Here is a 15,323-nt window from a genome sequence, read left to right as displayed (position 1 = left end):
GGATCTGAGATAGGAATGTCACAATCTGATCAAGAATTCAGTTTCATATTGGCAATGAAATGAGTCTTTTCCACTTGCCAAAGAATGTCAATCAGCTGGCTCCTGACAAGCCAAATCCGCTCTGCTGCTTGAGAATGCCAATCGTGCACTGCCTGGCAGTGCTAATCCACACCAGCCCATCTCAAATGCAATTCTCCGATTTCATTGACATGCTTGGCTTGTGATTTTCAAGACTGATTTGTCCAGTCCATCCTTCCCTCACCCTCACAACATTACCAGCAGCAGTTGTTGTTCCTCATTAGGCAACTAAAATCGTAGGTCTGTGATCGTACTCACCTCCCGCCGCCCGTGAGCCCACCCGTCCATGAGGGTGCAGACTGTCTTTCGTCTTACTTGGGGCTCTGAGGTCATTTGGGGCAGAGGGTTTACGCTGAAGTGGGATGGAAACAGGGGGAAAAGCTTAATATATTTACAGCTGTTAGTCAAAACTTACCACCCAAACATTTCCTGCATTTTCAGTATATTAGCATCTGCTGTTGCCTGGTTAGCCAGATAATGAAACAGACTAATTATCCAGCTAGCCAAACACTGATTGAAGATGTTATCCCCTTGACTGTCTGCATTAAAGTGATGGTGGCAGGTTTGTCTATATTAGCCATGATGTGGCTGAGCTCCGAAAACTGCAAATTAAAGCACAGATGACACCACGCTGCTCATCTATTTTGACTGGGCAGTTGAAAGGCAAAGCTAACCCAAGAGGAGCATGAAATAAAAGGCATAAGTGGATATTGTGGGCAGCAGGTGGGGTTGTAGGTGGGTGGCAGCAGTAATAAAAAGCTGCTAACTGGATGATAGATATGAAAAGGCAATAAAATAAGATGGTGGTAATAAATCGAGAGGACAGGTTTACAAAGACACACAGTGATGGGGGCCAGCTTAAGATGACTTCTGCCTTCTGCTGACATATGACTCAATCTCTGACTATGAGGCCATCATTTGCGTTATATAACCTGCTAAAGTCATATGATCATGCTCCATATGTGCAGTTCAAACTGAGGCTGGGAGGCTGTCAAAGCTCTATTCATAATCTTTTTCTAAAATTTAGGCTGTAAAAAAAGAAACAAAAACTAAACCTATTTCTGATGCAGGAGGAAAGATCTAAAGGCAAGAATAATGAAAGGAAGAGTGTTATACGTACCTGAGGTAGGACACTGTTGGAAGACTGTATAGTGGTATTTTCATCTAAGGAGACAGAAAAAACACGACTTACAACAGATTGATGATTATTTTAAGAGTTACAGACAATCTATTGCTGGTTCCAATTGTCAGGAGACACATTATGCTGAGAATGTGAAATTGATGTATAATAAAATCATGTATTATGCATGACAACATTATCAGTCTACACGTCAGATGGACTTATGATTAATCTCCCTGCCTTTAAAACAGCACAGTTATGCAGACATGATAAAGCAGTTTTAAAGCAGAGGGAAAAACAAATCGTTTAACATTTCTATCCAATTCAGGTGTAGATGAAAATGTTAAAAAAAATGAAAGTAATTCTTTTTTTCTAACACTATCATTTTATCCACTTAGGGGAGGCAAGATGACATCAGCGATTACACACCAACCCTTCAGCTCAGTGACGTTTTCTCATGGTGCTGGTGAAGCTGACCAAGCTGGAAGGTCCTGAGGGAATAGTTTTAAAACATCTACATCAACAGCTAAGGATCAAAATGCCCTCCTAATTTAATCCCATTTAATCCAGTTACATGCGGTGCCATTCAGCAGGCACAACTGAGAATGTATGGCCACACAGGGAGCTGAACTGTGTGTAGGATGCTGACCGGGACAGGAATGCATTCAGGTTCTCTTCTGCTCTGACAGTAGCAACTGAGCTTGAATGAGTTGAATGAGTATTTGGATAAAATAAACCCAGGTCTTTACTTGTATTGCTTAAATCATGCCAGGAAAGAAGGATCGACAAGGTAAAGTGAGAGTAGTTTACCCAGAAACGTCTCTCCAAGATACCTTTATAAAAAAAAGACACTTTTTCTTCTAATTACTTGGTCCCCCTAGATTCTGCTGAAAGCACATAATTACCTTTATGGGATTGGGAGTCCTGGGTGGGCGGTGGGACTTTGGTCTGTGCAGTCAGCAACAGCTCATATGTGTGATCCTCCTCCTCCTCCACAGGCTCTCTTCTCTCATCAATGCTGCTGCTAGTGTACAGGGCCTGCAGAAACACAAAAGACAGCTGAGGTGAAGAGAAAGTTGGGGGACAAAAGGTGAAAAAGAAAATGTAATGTATATCTTGCTATTTAGTATTCATAGTTGGCTATATTTTATGATACAAATGTCTCCTTCTGTGAGGAAAATTGGAAAAGTAGAAAATGTTTCAGGGGGGAAAAAAAATCCTGAAAGTTATTGCCACAATACATCCTCTATGGTCAGCCACAGTTTAGACCAGACAGGTTCTCTGCTGACTTTTCCTTCACTTCTTTTCCACTTCACTTGTCCTTTTACGCCCCCGCTGCCTGCACCCCGTGCTGCACTCAGTTGAATATTTATTAAGAAGTCGTTTAAATTGAGCAGCAGCCGTGAAGAGATGAGTTGAGAAAGGGTCGCAGTTAAAAAGAAGCGGCATCTTCGGTGACAGATAATCATTTTCTAAACAACCTCTGTGTCATTAGACTAACAAAGCATGTCATACCTTTCAGAAGATGAAATTTTTACAGGTCGTTTTATTGCCATTAACACTTGTGAGCTGCTAAAAACAGTACAAGTGAGAATCTACAGTGCTGGATGGCAAATGTTTCTTCTGGGTTTATAAGCTTAGTTGCTCACCTCTGAGCTCACCTCCTCTTCATGACCAGGACCTGGGTGTGTTGACTGGACCAGACGATCTTTCTGGAAATGATAAGGAATATAAGATGAAAATAATAATGTTCGTTTTCATTTATACAGCACTTTTTTTTTAAATTAAGTGCTAAATAAAAGAATTAAAAACAGCAATAAATCAGAAATAAAAAGAAAAATCAAGTTAAAATTCACACCAATGTGATTTTTATTAAAGAATATTTTAAGAACAGATTTTAAAATAGTGATAGAAAGAGCACATCTAATTTCAACAGGTAAGTTACTGCAGTATTTGGGGGCCTGGACTGTAAAACCAAGATAGCCTTTAGTTATTTAACCAACTGGGCCCTGGGAATGAAAAGAAGATCACTATCTGCTTATCTAAGATAACACATATGGGCTATTATATCTGTAATATAGGTGGGGGATTGGTCATGTAAGGCCGTACAAGTCAACAGTAAAAACAAAAAAGTGAAAATATAACCAGTGCACAGAAGCCGTTATGGGATTTTTTTGATCACATCTGATGCAAAAATAATATGCAGTTCTTTACACTATAGCAGGATGAACATTAGGAAACGCAATGCAAACCCACTCTGTACTACAAGAGGAGGGCTGTGTGTGGCCCAGTCATACGCAGAGAGGACCACTATCTCCCTCTAGTGGGAGTTCTGCAATTCATCCCCAACAAAAACCCCAGACGAGCTCTCTGTCTTGCTGTGTACATTTACGTGTGAGGTTCCAGTTAAACTACTGCTGACCTTTCCAGCTTCACTATCGGGCCGTCCTGAGTCTCTGTCAGAGGATTTGCCGCTGGTGAGGCTGTCCAAAGAGTGGCACGAAGTGGCTTCAAATAAAGCTTCATACGGGCTCTCCTCCTCGGGCCCCAGGGCCAGCCCCGAGATTAACTCACTCACCTTCTCCAGATCTCCTAAAAAATATGTTGAAATTAATACAGGCACAAAGACAGACAAGGCAGACAAACTCTCAACTCAAAGAAATAATAACAGCATTCTCTGACTCAGTATTTATCCTGCTGACTGAGTTGCTGCAGCTACACTACAGACCCTATTTCTAACTTCGGACATCTGGTGGATCTTACCCTTTTTCCTCGGGCTGGGACTCTCCTGAGGTGGAGGAACTGGTGGAGGAGGGAGGTCAATGTCGGGGGGTTTTCCAGTCATGTGACCTGTAACAAACAGGAGATTGTACCACAGCTGTTTTATGTGATATCAAGGGGATTCTTCCCACTGCAGGTCTGTTTGCACTTTTGGTCTTTACCAAGGATGAAAGCAGCTATTCCTCTACTCTTTTGAGAGGGCATGTCCTTGACAATGTCCAGCGCTGTCAGGCCCTTCTGGTTGACAATGTTCACATCGATACCTGACAAACAACAACAGGAACAGTCGGTACTGGTAGCAGTCAAGTCCTATGTGTGGAATTTTTCTAATTATAGAAGCTGTGTTGATTAAGAGCAGCAAGTGATTCAAGCATTGCACGTGAGATCTGACCTGCACTGAGAAGTTTCTGTACCACATCTGTCTTCCCAAACAGGGCTGCTTCGTGGAGGGCGCTGCCTTTCTCCGTCTGAGGAGAAATTAAAGGGCCAGAATTGAAATAAAGACAGAACGTACAGCACAACCATGTGTGACACAAATGTGATTATTTTGAACATTAAACATCATGTTTATTTCCTTCTACACTTTCCAGATTAATCAGTTTAGCCTACTGTAGTCCATTTCCTGCACCCACATTTGAGTAAGATAAACAGTGTATGGCAGCAACCAGATTCATGCCCACCATCCAGTCCACTTCTTTACAGGCAATTATGTGGTTGAGGAATCAAAGCAGATCATTTTTCAGCTCACAGGGCCATGCTAATTGAAATCTGCAGGATGCAGGGCCTGAAGGATGCTGAACAGACCGCACATCCTTGATTCAGAGGAAAGGAGGACAGAGTAAGGGGGAAAGTATCTCCAGACAGATGGGTGGCACAGTTTGATGTAGTCAGAGCCACAGGGCCCACCAGGGGGAGCAAGGCCAGCTCTGCTTTGATACCACAGCAGTTCCTTTGCAAACTGAGAGCTTAAGAGTTTTACATTTAATCTCTTAGCGTTAGCAGGAAGTAGCAAGGGGAAGTGCTGCAAGAACAGATTACGTTGCCCAACATGATTTGGGCCATGGCAAAATATTAAGAAGCGCTTGGAAACAGAAGCTTTCACATTCATATGGACACATATAGACAAAAGCACACCTCATAGTTGATGTCCATGCCAGCATCCAGTAGCACCTCCACCACAGGCAGGTGTCCGTTTCGAGAGGCCAGATGCAGCGGTGTGTGTTTCTTGGTGTTACAGCTTAGCAGGTTGGGGTGAGCGCTGAGCAGCAGCTTGACTACCTCCAGACGGCCGTACAGTGCAGCCAGGTCCAGTGGGGTCTCAAACTTGTTGTTCCTCATGGTGGGATCCGTCAGTTCCTCCAGCAGCAGCCGCACCACCCGAGAGTGGCCATACTGGGCAGCACAGTGCAGCGGCGTCTCGTTGTCATTGTTCTGTTGGGGGTCGATAAATTGGTGAGAGGCAGCTCGTTAAAATGCCAAAACAGACACAGCAAGTCAAGTAACATATAAATGAAATAGAGGAAAACAGAATAGAATGGAGATGGCTGAATCATGATGTTAATGAGTAAGAAAAGGTGACTCAGTGGAGTCATCGTGAGAGTGAACCAATCAGTGCATAAAGCCCACCACATTAGCAGATTAAAAGGTCACGAAAAAGCACGAACCATAATGAAGCGCACAGTGAGGCCCGGAGAGCGATATCTGGCAGAGCGGGAAGGGGCTGGGCCTGGGTGGGGGGCTGGCAGACATGCATGGTCTAATGAAGGCAGGTGTTGTGGGTGGCACCTAGCGCCAGGGGAAGCAGGGTGCTAGCAGAGGCCCAGGGAGACACAGGCAGGTGAGGAATTAGCAGAGACATGGACCGCTTTGACACGAGGTCAGAGTGCACTGGCTCTGCACAGTCACAAAGAGTGAGACGTGTACGAGGCACTTTTGTTGTTGCTCGCTCATCAGAACACATGAACAGCAACAGCCATGGGAAATTCATGTGTGTTTAACAATCGTGAGGTTGAGGTGAGTAGTAGCAGGTAAAACAAAAAGTGAGTGATGTATTTCTGAGAAAGAATGCATGATGGTGATGGAAAAGAAAAACTGAATTTGTTCACCGAAAAGGGTCATTGTTATAATTACTAACAGCACCATGGCTGTGACTAAAAATTATTTTCATTGTCAGTTATTCGAGCAGCAAAAAGCTCATTATAATTTCCAGAAGCCCAAGCTGATGTCTTCAAATATTTTGTTTTGTTCACATCAATAGTCCAAAACTCCAAAAGTATATAGAACAAGAAAAGCAGCAAGCTTTCATACTGAAGAGTAATATTTTTAAAGGAAAATTCATGTACTGAAATACAGATATATAATCACAATGTCAGGGTGATCTATGCAAGGTTACAAAGAAAGATATATTCAACTACAACATAAGTACATAAGGCAAAAAATTATATTCCCAAGATTCGAAAAGGCAGGTCTGATGATGTAGATGTATGTCATACAAATATAGCTTTTGTATTATAAGTTTGTTGACTTGTCATGTCACTCTATAACAAGAAAATGGTGCTTTAAGATTTAGTATATTATTTAAAAATCTAATCTTTTTAATCTGCACTGAAAATTCTATAAATAGGACTTGTCCATACAAGACTCAGATCTGATGCAAAGACGTTTCATTATTAGTCACCATTGCTATCAGATGGAACAGACAAGTTTTAGACATGTGCAAATGACAGCCCACTCAGCTGCGCATTTACCACTTAACTGAGGTAACTGATTGACTAATTCTTTCAATAATAGGCCACACAATGACAACATGACAAATAAAGGTGCAGACCTTGCCAGATGAAAAGTAAACTCAGTATTTCTGTGTATCACAAAATGCAACAGTGTAATAGGAACTGTGACAAAATAGTGGGTACACCTTAAGATTGGTCAGTAGCGGATGGATGCCCTTAATATTCACATTACCAAAAAATATCTTATATTTCTAACTTGTTTGACAGTGTTTTTAAAGCATCCGCATTGGAGGAAAACAAGCTAACAGTCAGCCAGATAAACCAGCAATTAAAAGCAGTAATTACAACATCAACTCAGTAAGTGGTGCTTATTGGATTTAGGGAGTCACATGCAGCAACGAGATCAATGTCTAATAGACATGAGAACCTCCAGCACAGTTGATGAGCTTTACAATGAGCAGCCAGCAGGGGGCAAACCCTGAGCCTCAGGAGCCAATCTGGCAGAGATAACAATTGAAAACACACACAGAGATAACATGAATAGTCGTAAGAACTGGCTGTGCTGCTGGGTTTTTATGTAGGAATGAGGGCGCAGTGGTTAATTAAAAAAAAACACTGTGCAATCACTGCTCTCAATCTTTTAAGGTGTGTCAGAATTACGAACGTGATTCTTTGCAAACAATGAAAGAAGACCTGTACAGCTCTACAGCTCTAATCAAATATTGTGTGCAGATGGGTGTGGCAGACATCGCCAGTTATTGTGGAACCACATGCTCAGAGTGTCAGTCATTCCAGACACCCAGATCCACCTACAAAAGGCTGACAGCTGGTGTGAGAAGCCCCCACATGGACATGCGTGGTGCCAGTTTGGTTGCCTCCCAGAGGAACGTGCCAGCTGTGCCACTGAAGACAGGACATCTCGCACAGGGGGCAACAGGGCAGTTTTAGACAGGTGTCATGAGCCCCTTCACTGATACTCTCACAAAGACCTGGTGCCAGATGGGATCAGCAGGTATCTCATTCATTGTTAGGGGGAGAGAGTGGGATCGAGAGAGTATTGTACTCTGCTGGCAAAGCAGGTCACTGCTTGAGCAGAGAGGCAGGAGGTGGAGCCAAGAGAAACAAAACGACACCTGCCTATCAAAAGAAGGGACAGACAGGCCGGTTGAGAGGAAAAAAACTCTGTCTTGCGTGAAATAAGCCGAACAAAACAAATGCAAAAAAGATTTAAATCAACCTTTCCCTGAGAAGTAGACGAAACCAGCCTCGGTTTTTGCTGCCTGGGTGGTTTTATCAGGTGGATTTGCAATTTTTGTTAACTTGTGTGCTGGTCTTTGGCACAAAACAAATGCAAATGAGCAGCTTTACACAAGAGCATTCTATCTTTCATCTGTGACGTACCATCGAGCATTTGTCACGGCATTTTACAGAGGTTTACTCAGAGTATTTAGATGACTTCAATGGGCAAATATACATGCTGTGATTACATCAGCATGATTCACTTCCTCAAATATGCAGGTCTGCTGTGTTAATAGTAACTTAAGCAAATCTAGCACAGAATGTGTTTTTAATTTGCTTTTTTTTCATAATACTGACTCTATTTGATAAGCTGCAGCGGAGATAAAAAGAAGAAGAAAATCCTAGGAGAACAAAGGTCCAGCTGGCCGGGAGTGGGAGAGTTGTGCTTTAACCACAAAGAAATCAGGGCACCCCTAACACACAATGAAACCATCTAACAACTGGTTGTGAAAACAGACCAAATGAATTACGAGGTTATTCATTTGAAACATGCTTTTTTTCCTCTTCACAATCTGTGAGAGTGCAGCAAACTGCACGAGGTGGACAGACACTATGAGCTCAGTGCTTATGATCATGTTAACACCAAGTGTCTGGCCTGCCAGTGTGGTGGTCAACGCACTGCAGCAATGTGTCAGCCAGCATCTGATCGCGTTAAACATGGCTGACCAGCCGTCTGACTCACTGATAGGAAACAAGCAGCAATGACACACTGAGCCTCGCCTCCACTAATGTCAGCAATGCTTAACCTGTTATTCACACAGAGGCCTCCCACTGCAGGGTAAAGTAACTCACAAACACCTCTGCCACTTGCGTTTGTCTTTGGATTTTAACTTTTTTTATATCCGCATTATACTGTATATTGTACATCCTTGCTGATTTGGGAAATGATTTATTCATTAGCCCTGGAAGAATAATGCTTATGAGTACAAGCCACAACGGTGCAGTCTATTCCACAGTTGCAGCACAGGAGTTGCATTAATATTCACTTGCGAGACAAACAACATCTTGCCATTAAAGCAATCGGGGAAAAAAAGTAAACATTGCATAAGAGGAACTAAAAATGCGTAGACTGGTTTGAAACTAATTTTAGCAGACTGATTGCCTTGCAGCAAACAAATCCCACTTGAAAACACAGTGGTACTCAATGTATAATTTTTTGGTGAGACACTTCTATTGTTATATAAAAAGGATTCAGTGGATTCCAGCTTGATATCTCTTATTCTATAAATACAAGGATCAGCCTTATCTCCTCTGTGCTGCCACAGGCCACGTGAGCAGTCAAACAATCGTGTACTAACAAGACTGAGCTCTGAAGGCTGTTGCGCAAAATGGCACTGATGACTAGCTGCCTTGCTGGGAAAGAGATTAGAATTCATATGGCTCAGCTAAGACTTCCTGGACAGTACAAGTTTTTTTTTTTTTAAATGAAAATCCTGTCTTTACTGTGGAGCTGCAGACGGCATAAAATCTCATCCTGATTTAGACCTCAGTGCATGTCAAACAAGAGGAGATTAAGATCTCCAGTGCTGTCTGCTGCCGCTGATTGATAAACCCCGGTTAACCAAGAACATCTGGAGATTACACTTCATTGTGTTTTCATGCTGCAGAATATTCTGAGACGGGGAGGAAAAAGACGCAGAGTGACAGAGAGAGGAGGAGGATGTTATGATTCTCACAACCAGAGGCTGGGAGACGGTAACGCGGTCTGACTAGCGACCTCTGTCACGTGACGCGCTCGCTGGCAGCAGAGCGAGGCGGCGCTTACGTCAACCTGGCCCCTGGCAGCGGTAGTAGTAGTTGTGGGTGGTGGTGGAGGGGTGGGCTGAGCAGCTGTTGCAGCTAGTACGCCAAAGGGCTGCCCGTGCTCACTGCATGCCAGTGTCCATTGTCACAACCTCAAATCCTGCAAGCTTCTGTGCATTCAAACAAACCACGGATCTCACACACACGCACAGGAGGGTTTCCCCAGCACTTCCAAACAAATAGAAATCTTTCAGATGATTATATTCCAGCTGTTTTTATACAATCCTGGCTTCAATCATTTATTTCCCTTCTCAGTATAGACAATAGAAGCCCTATATGAGCAATAATTAACAAAGGATTTATAACAAGCGCTGCAGCAATCAATCAATAAATCAGTTAGTTAGCAACTATTAAACTGATCATCAACTATTTTAATAATCAATTAGTCAGACTTTTTTTTTTTTTTTTAAAAGAAAATATAAATTCCCTATTTTTTCTGGTTTCTTTACTCCTCCATGACAGTAAATGAAATTATTTTGGGTTGTAAAGAAAATGAGATATACAGGGCATTCCAAAAAAACTGACAACATTTGAGATGTTAATATCAGAGCGACGACATGGTCAGGAGAAATGATGCTTAATAGGATTTATTTTGGACATAAAATGCTTTATTCTACAAAGACAATGCATGTCTATTCCTGAAAGCAGAAAAAAATGATTAGACTTTTTGAGCAAAAAGAGCAAACAAATTTTAAACAAATTATTAGGTGATGAAATGATGTAACATTTTTTGGGACACCCTGTATAACAGATGTCATCTTAGGATTTGTGAAATTGTGACTTTCTTTTAACATTTTCTGAGATTTTATAGACCAAACAATTAATCAGTCAAGGAAATAATTAACTGATTATTCAACACTATGTAAAATTGTTATGAGCAGATATAAGATAAATTTTCAGTGTTTTAATGTACAGCATTTGAATACAATTACAGCACCTCCTATTAAGACATTTTTCAATAAAATAATGGAATTCATTTATCAGTCTTTTATATCACTTATATTATTATCTGGAACTGAATGTATTTCAGACATTTAATTGTTCTTGACAAGCAATCTGAAGGATGTCAATGTACTCTTTTGGTATTTTTCTGAAACAATTTTCTCCTATTTTACATTTAGAAAATATTGACAGATTAATCAATAATGAAATCAATTGTTAGTTGCGTCTGGAGCATTTTTTCCCATTTGTAAGGAGCCTGAAAAATACTCAGTGTGAATTCTCTGTATGTTCCTTTCATTAAACGCACAGCAACAATAATATTAAGGCTGGCTCAAACAAATGGATCTTTATTTGAACAATGTCACACATTCCAGAGTAAACAGGCCCTGCAGTCCGGTAATGAGATGAATGTCTAACTTGCTTCCTGCTATAGATTGTGATTCTCTGTGCGGGGTACTTTTTCTCCTTTCTACAGGAAAGATTAGTTTTTCCCTTCATATTCCACTTGATTAAATGGGACACACTTTCCAAACACAACTACATAATTTAAAGATTTTTTTTTTAGTAGATACCATCTCTCCTCCTGCAGCGACAAATTGCTCCAACTACCACAGAAGACACACACAAAATTGCAAATTTGCAAGAATGACAAAGGAGAAATCTTCCTGATCGTTTTGTTAAATAGCGAGATGTTCCCTAAAGGGCTCTACAAGCGTGCTTTAACCACTTTTTGGCACGACAGAGACAAGAACAAGTCCTGGAGGACAGACAGAGTATGATGTGTTGATGAGGCAAAAAGCTGGACACTGAAGTGGCAGACAGAGGGGATAACTGATCGTGCTGTCAGACTGCAAACGCTGTGCCTAGAGGAAGGAAGGGAAGCTCTGCTCTACTTGATAATGAGGTGACCAAGTCAGAAAAATGGCTTCTGCTGCTGCCATCAGCAATTTTCACAACACACCAAACCCGAGAGAAAGAGATATCATCCATTTCCTCTCTGCATATTCGCTTAGATTTGCCCAATGCCAAAATATTTCACCTTTATCTTCATTAAAGCGTAATTTCTTCAATCTTTCTCTGACATTGTGTTTTATTATATTTGAATGTGTGCAGGGTCGCGTACAGAGCATCTGAGCCTGGGTCGGAAATCACCAACATGTATTGCATTAGACGTGTGACCTACATAAGAAGATGAAGCCTGGGTGAGAGGTAGCGTGATATGAGTCTGGGCAGACCAAGGGCTATAGCTTATTATAGTGTAATACAGGATATACAGTAATTAACAGAAAGGAGGTCAGTGATGAAAATGATTTAATGATGATCGCATGTAGGTTTTCTGCCACACTGCATTTAAAATTCAGTTTTTCTACATTAAGCACTGACTTTCCTTAACATTTGGAAATAATGATTGCTTAAAAACAAAAATATTAGATAATCATACTACCTTATATCATCATTCCTAAGATTATTCTTTACGTAATTACAAAGAAATATAGTTTAAGAGGGAATTTACCAAGTGATTATTTTCGCAATTTATTATACAGTTAATCGCATGAATTATACAGTGTCAGTAAACTGTGAAAATGATCAGGTTTAGGATAAAAACTGCCCAAAGACATAATGATCAGCCACAATATTACAACAGATGACAGATGACAGATGAAGACTGATTCTGAGGTTTGCCGCCTTGATCGTCTGGTTAGAGTACAATGTTCTGCTGGTAAACCTTGTTTCTTGGTATTCAGTGTGGATGGTATTTTGACATGTACTACACATCTAGACACTAATGCAACCAAGCATACCCCCCATGGTGACAGCAGTCCCCAGCACCAGCAGCCTTTCCCAGCAGGACAATGCTCTCTGTCGAATCACAAAAAAAAAATCCCAATTTGACTGAGCATCTGTGGGGATGCACCAGAACAAACCCGATCTACACCGATCCAATCCCACAACCCACAGGAACTAAAGGAGGATCTCCTGCCAACAGCTGGACGCCAGACACCACTGGACATCCCGAAAGGTCCCATGCTGAAAATGGATGAAGGTGCTCTTAATCAACTGGACTCCAGATGCTAAAAGAGTGTTTTTATGCAAAGTTTCTGGGATGACATGTACTGAACCTGTATAACCCTAATAATCAGGTGAGAGAGTCAACCCTGGTCAAATACTGTGGTTTGAAAGATCCTCAAAGTGGCTGACCCACAGAGGACACTATCAGCATGAGAGAAGATAGTGGTGTAATGAATAAACATTAGTCTGGCTGGCTTCCTGGACCAGGATGACAGAGAACTGGATCCAGTCCAGGCACACTTCTTTAGTGTCCCTGAAGACGAAACTGTAGTCCTCCCTGAGCCCTGGAGAGCCTCATCACACACCCTTCTCACCACGCTAGCTTACTTTGCACAAACACAGCATCTCTCTACTGGGTTGCTCGCCACCTCTACAGGACCAATAAACCGTGACACCGTTACTATGACAACGTCCCACCTCTTCCTCTCCTCAGCAGAGCAAGCTCGCTGGGCGGTGGGAGGAGGAAGGGGGCATACACTTGTGCACGCTCAAACAGACAAACATGGCATGGCAATCTCTCTTTGATGCTGATGCAAAGAGACTGGTACACTGAAACCCTCCTCCCATCCTCCTCCTCCTCTTCATGAGATGGCGCTATGGTGCTGGAGTGTGATGAGACAGGAGGTACTTCCACCCCGCCCACTCAGTCACGTGATGCCATCAACCATGACCACAACCGGGGGCCAGAGCATCCACACTGCATCCATGTTTCTGATTTATTCATAACAACGCATCAATTATTCAGGTTCATGACCAGGTAGTGGCACCAAAAGTATCCCAAAAGTGTTTATACTATCATTTAAAATCTCCACTAAATGGCAAATCCATCAATTAGACGGAATATAAAAAGACAGACAAATGCTACGACTGCAGCAGCAGAATTCACACTGATATATTGCAGCATTAAAGAAAGCCAGCCTCCCCATCCAAACGCTAAGAAGATTAGTCCAGGGGAAATGTGACAATGTACAAAAATAGTGTGCAGCTTTATCTCCAGGCCTGGGTGGGTTTCCAGCTCTGCCTGCAGAAAATCAAATCATGGAGGGACCAGCATGTTCACACTGTTTCACCGCTCTAACCGTGAGGGTGACACTGGCAGAGACCGTATCAGCTCTGAGGCTCTGCAAACCTCTGGGGCTTCCCTGGGTAGCTGCTCTACATGAAATATAGAGAGGCCTGATGGAATATGGTGGGTGCATCACACATAAACATTGCATCCATAACCTAAAATCTGGCCATAAGATGCTTCTGGTCTCTACTGAGAGGTATTTAACAACATCAGAGGAAAAAAAAAAACAGTCGTGTTGAAATTTTAGTGGGTTAATATATTTTTCAATCATCGCAAAATTAATAACTTTCAATTACAAAATCACGTTACTGATTATTTTAATGAGAAGACACTACAGCCACAGTAGCAGTCCTGTGGGGATGTACTACTTAGTGGTGCTTTGAGTTAGGAGCTAACCTCAACATGCTAACATGCTCACAATGACAATGCAACATGCAAGTAATGTTTACAACGTTCAACATCCATTTACCCTGTTGACATGCTAACATTTGCTGAAAACAAAATATATACTGCTGGTAAAGTCATTAGTTTTTCCACGTATTTCTTCATAAATCAAAAATATTAAAGGCTCTCAATGAAAAGAGGATAAAAATTCTTTCTATTTATGCTCAGGAGGACATGAATGTGTGTAAAAAAAATTACACGGTGATCCATCTGTTTAGATATTTACTAAAAAAGACAAACATCAGTCGCATGATAGCCACCAAGGAAAAAAAATTGCCCAGTAGATGCAAAGACATCTTAGTACTAAATGAATGAATCTTTGTCTGTGTGCCTGGTCTTCACTTCTCTTGACAATCATTCATCTGATCTACTTCACACTTGTGTTTTTATTTCCAGGGACCCAAGAAAGTGCAGTGTTGAAGTTAAAAATTGTTCTTTAAATCAGTGATCCTTCATATTTTTACTAAAAAGCTGTTTTCTGTTATGCTTTCACAAAAGTATCATCTGAAGGCGTTTGGATGGTGGAAATTTCTTCAACTGTCATGGACTCCTCTGCAGACTTCTACATGAAACCCAAAATTTGTCTCTGCACAGCAACGACGCTACAACTGCAGCTTTGCGCATGTTCTGCAGTAGTCTTGATGTGCAGAAAATACATACCCTCAGCTATTTATATTGTGAAATATTTACGGAATAAAACCCTCCGAGCAGACTGAGTGTCCTGGAAAGTAGCATAATAACAGCAACTACGCGTCCGTGGTGTCTGCAGCTGTACATATGGGAATCCGCAAGGGAGTTTAATGAAGGTTCAAGTTGCCGCAGTCGCTATAGGCAACATCATCAAAGGCAAATGTATGACAGCGGGCACTGTAGTATATAGTAGTACGTAGCAAGGGAAATCTGTGATATGAACCAAAGATGTGGATCGAATGATTAAAATGACACAGCCAGTCTTCAAGCCATACTGCTAGCCTGATTTCAAATAAAA

At 41.6% G+C, this 15,323-nt stretch overlaps 1 protein-coding gene across 10 annotated transcripts in view; it reads right to left on the bottom strand.

The window, feature by feature from the left end:
• LOC111572089 (ankyrin repeat and SAM domain-containing protein 1A) overlaps positions 1 to 15,323 on the bottom strand; it is a 66,950-nt gene that overhangs the window by 37,497 nt on the left and 14,130 nt on the right. For 7 of the 10 annotated variants that reach the window (XM_055012711.1, XM_055012713.1, XM_055012712.1 and 4 more), the window contains exons 4-13: positions 5,644 to 5,787; positions 5,114 to 5,410; positions 4,371 to 4,446; positions 4,141 to 4,242; positions 3,962 to 4,048; positions 3,621 to 3,790; positions 2,848 to 2,910; positions 2,104 to 2,236; positions 1,199 to 1,242; positions 337 to 430 (exon numbers count right to left, since the gene is read on the bottom strand). In XM_055012711.1, coding sequence (XP_054868686.1) covers positions 337 to 430; positions 1,199 to 1,242; positions 2,104 to 2,236; positions 2,848 to 2,910; positions 3,621 to 3,790; positions 3,962 to 4,048; positions 4,141 to 4,242; positions 4,371 to 4,446; positions 5,114 to 5,410; positions 5,644 to 5,787 — 1,210 coding nt within the window. The remainder of the gene's footprint in view (positions 1 to 336; positions 431 to 1,198; positions 1,243 to 2,103; positions 2,237 to 2,847; positions 2,911 to 3,620; positions 3,791 to 3,961; positions 4,049 to 4,140; positions 4,243 to 4,370; positions 4,447 to 5,113; positions 5,411 to 5,643; positions 5,788 to 15,323) is intronic. The other 3 variants (XM_055012717.1, XM_055012720.1, XM_055012723.1) reach the window with 1 other exon arrangement.

This window comes from Amphiprion ocellaris, chromosome 8, assembly GCF_022539595.1.
Source record: "Amphiprion ocellaris isolate individual 3 ecotype Okinawa chromosome 8, ASM2253959v1, whole genome shotgun sequence".
NCBI classification, from domain to species: domain Eukaryota; kingdom Metazoa; phylum Chordata; class Actinopteri; family Pomacentridae; genus Amphiprion; species Amphiprion ocellaris.
The sequence above is the reverse complement of the archived record's forward strand: the minus strand, read 5'-3'. Positions and strand labels throughout refer to the sequence as shown.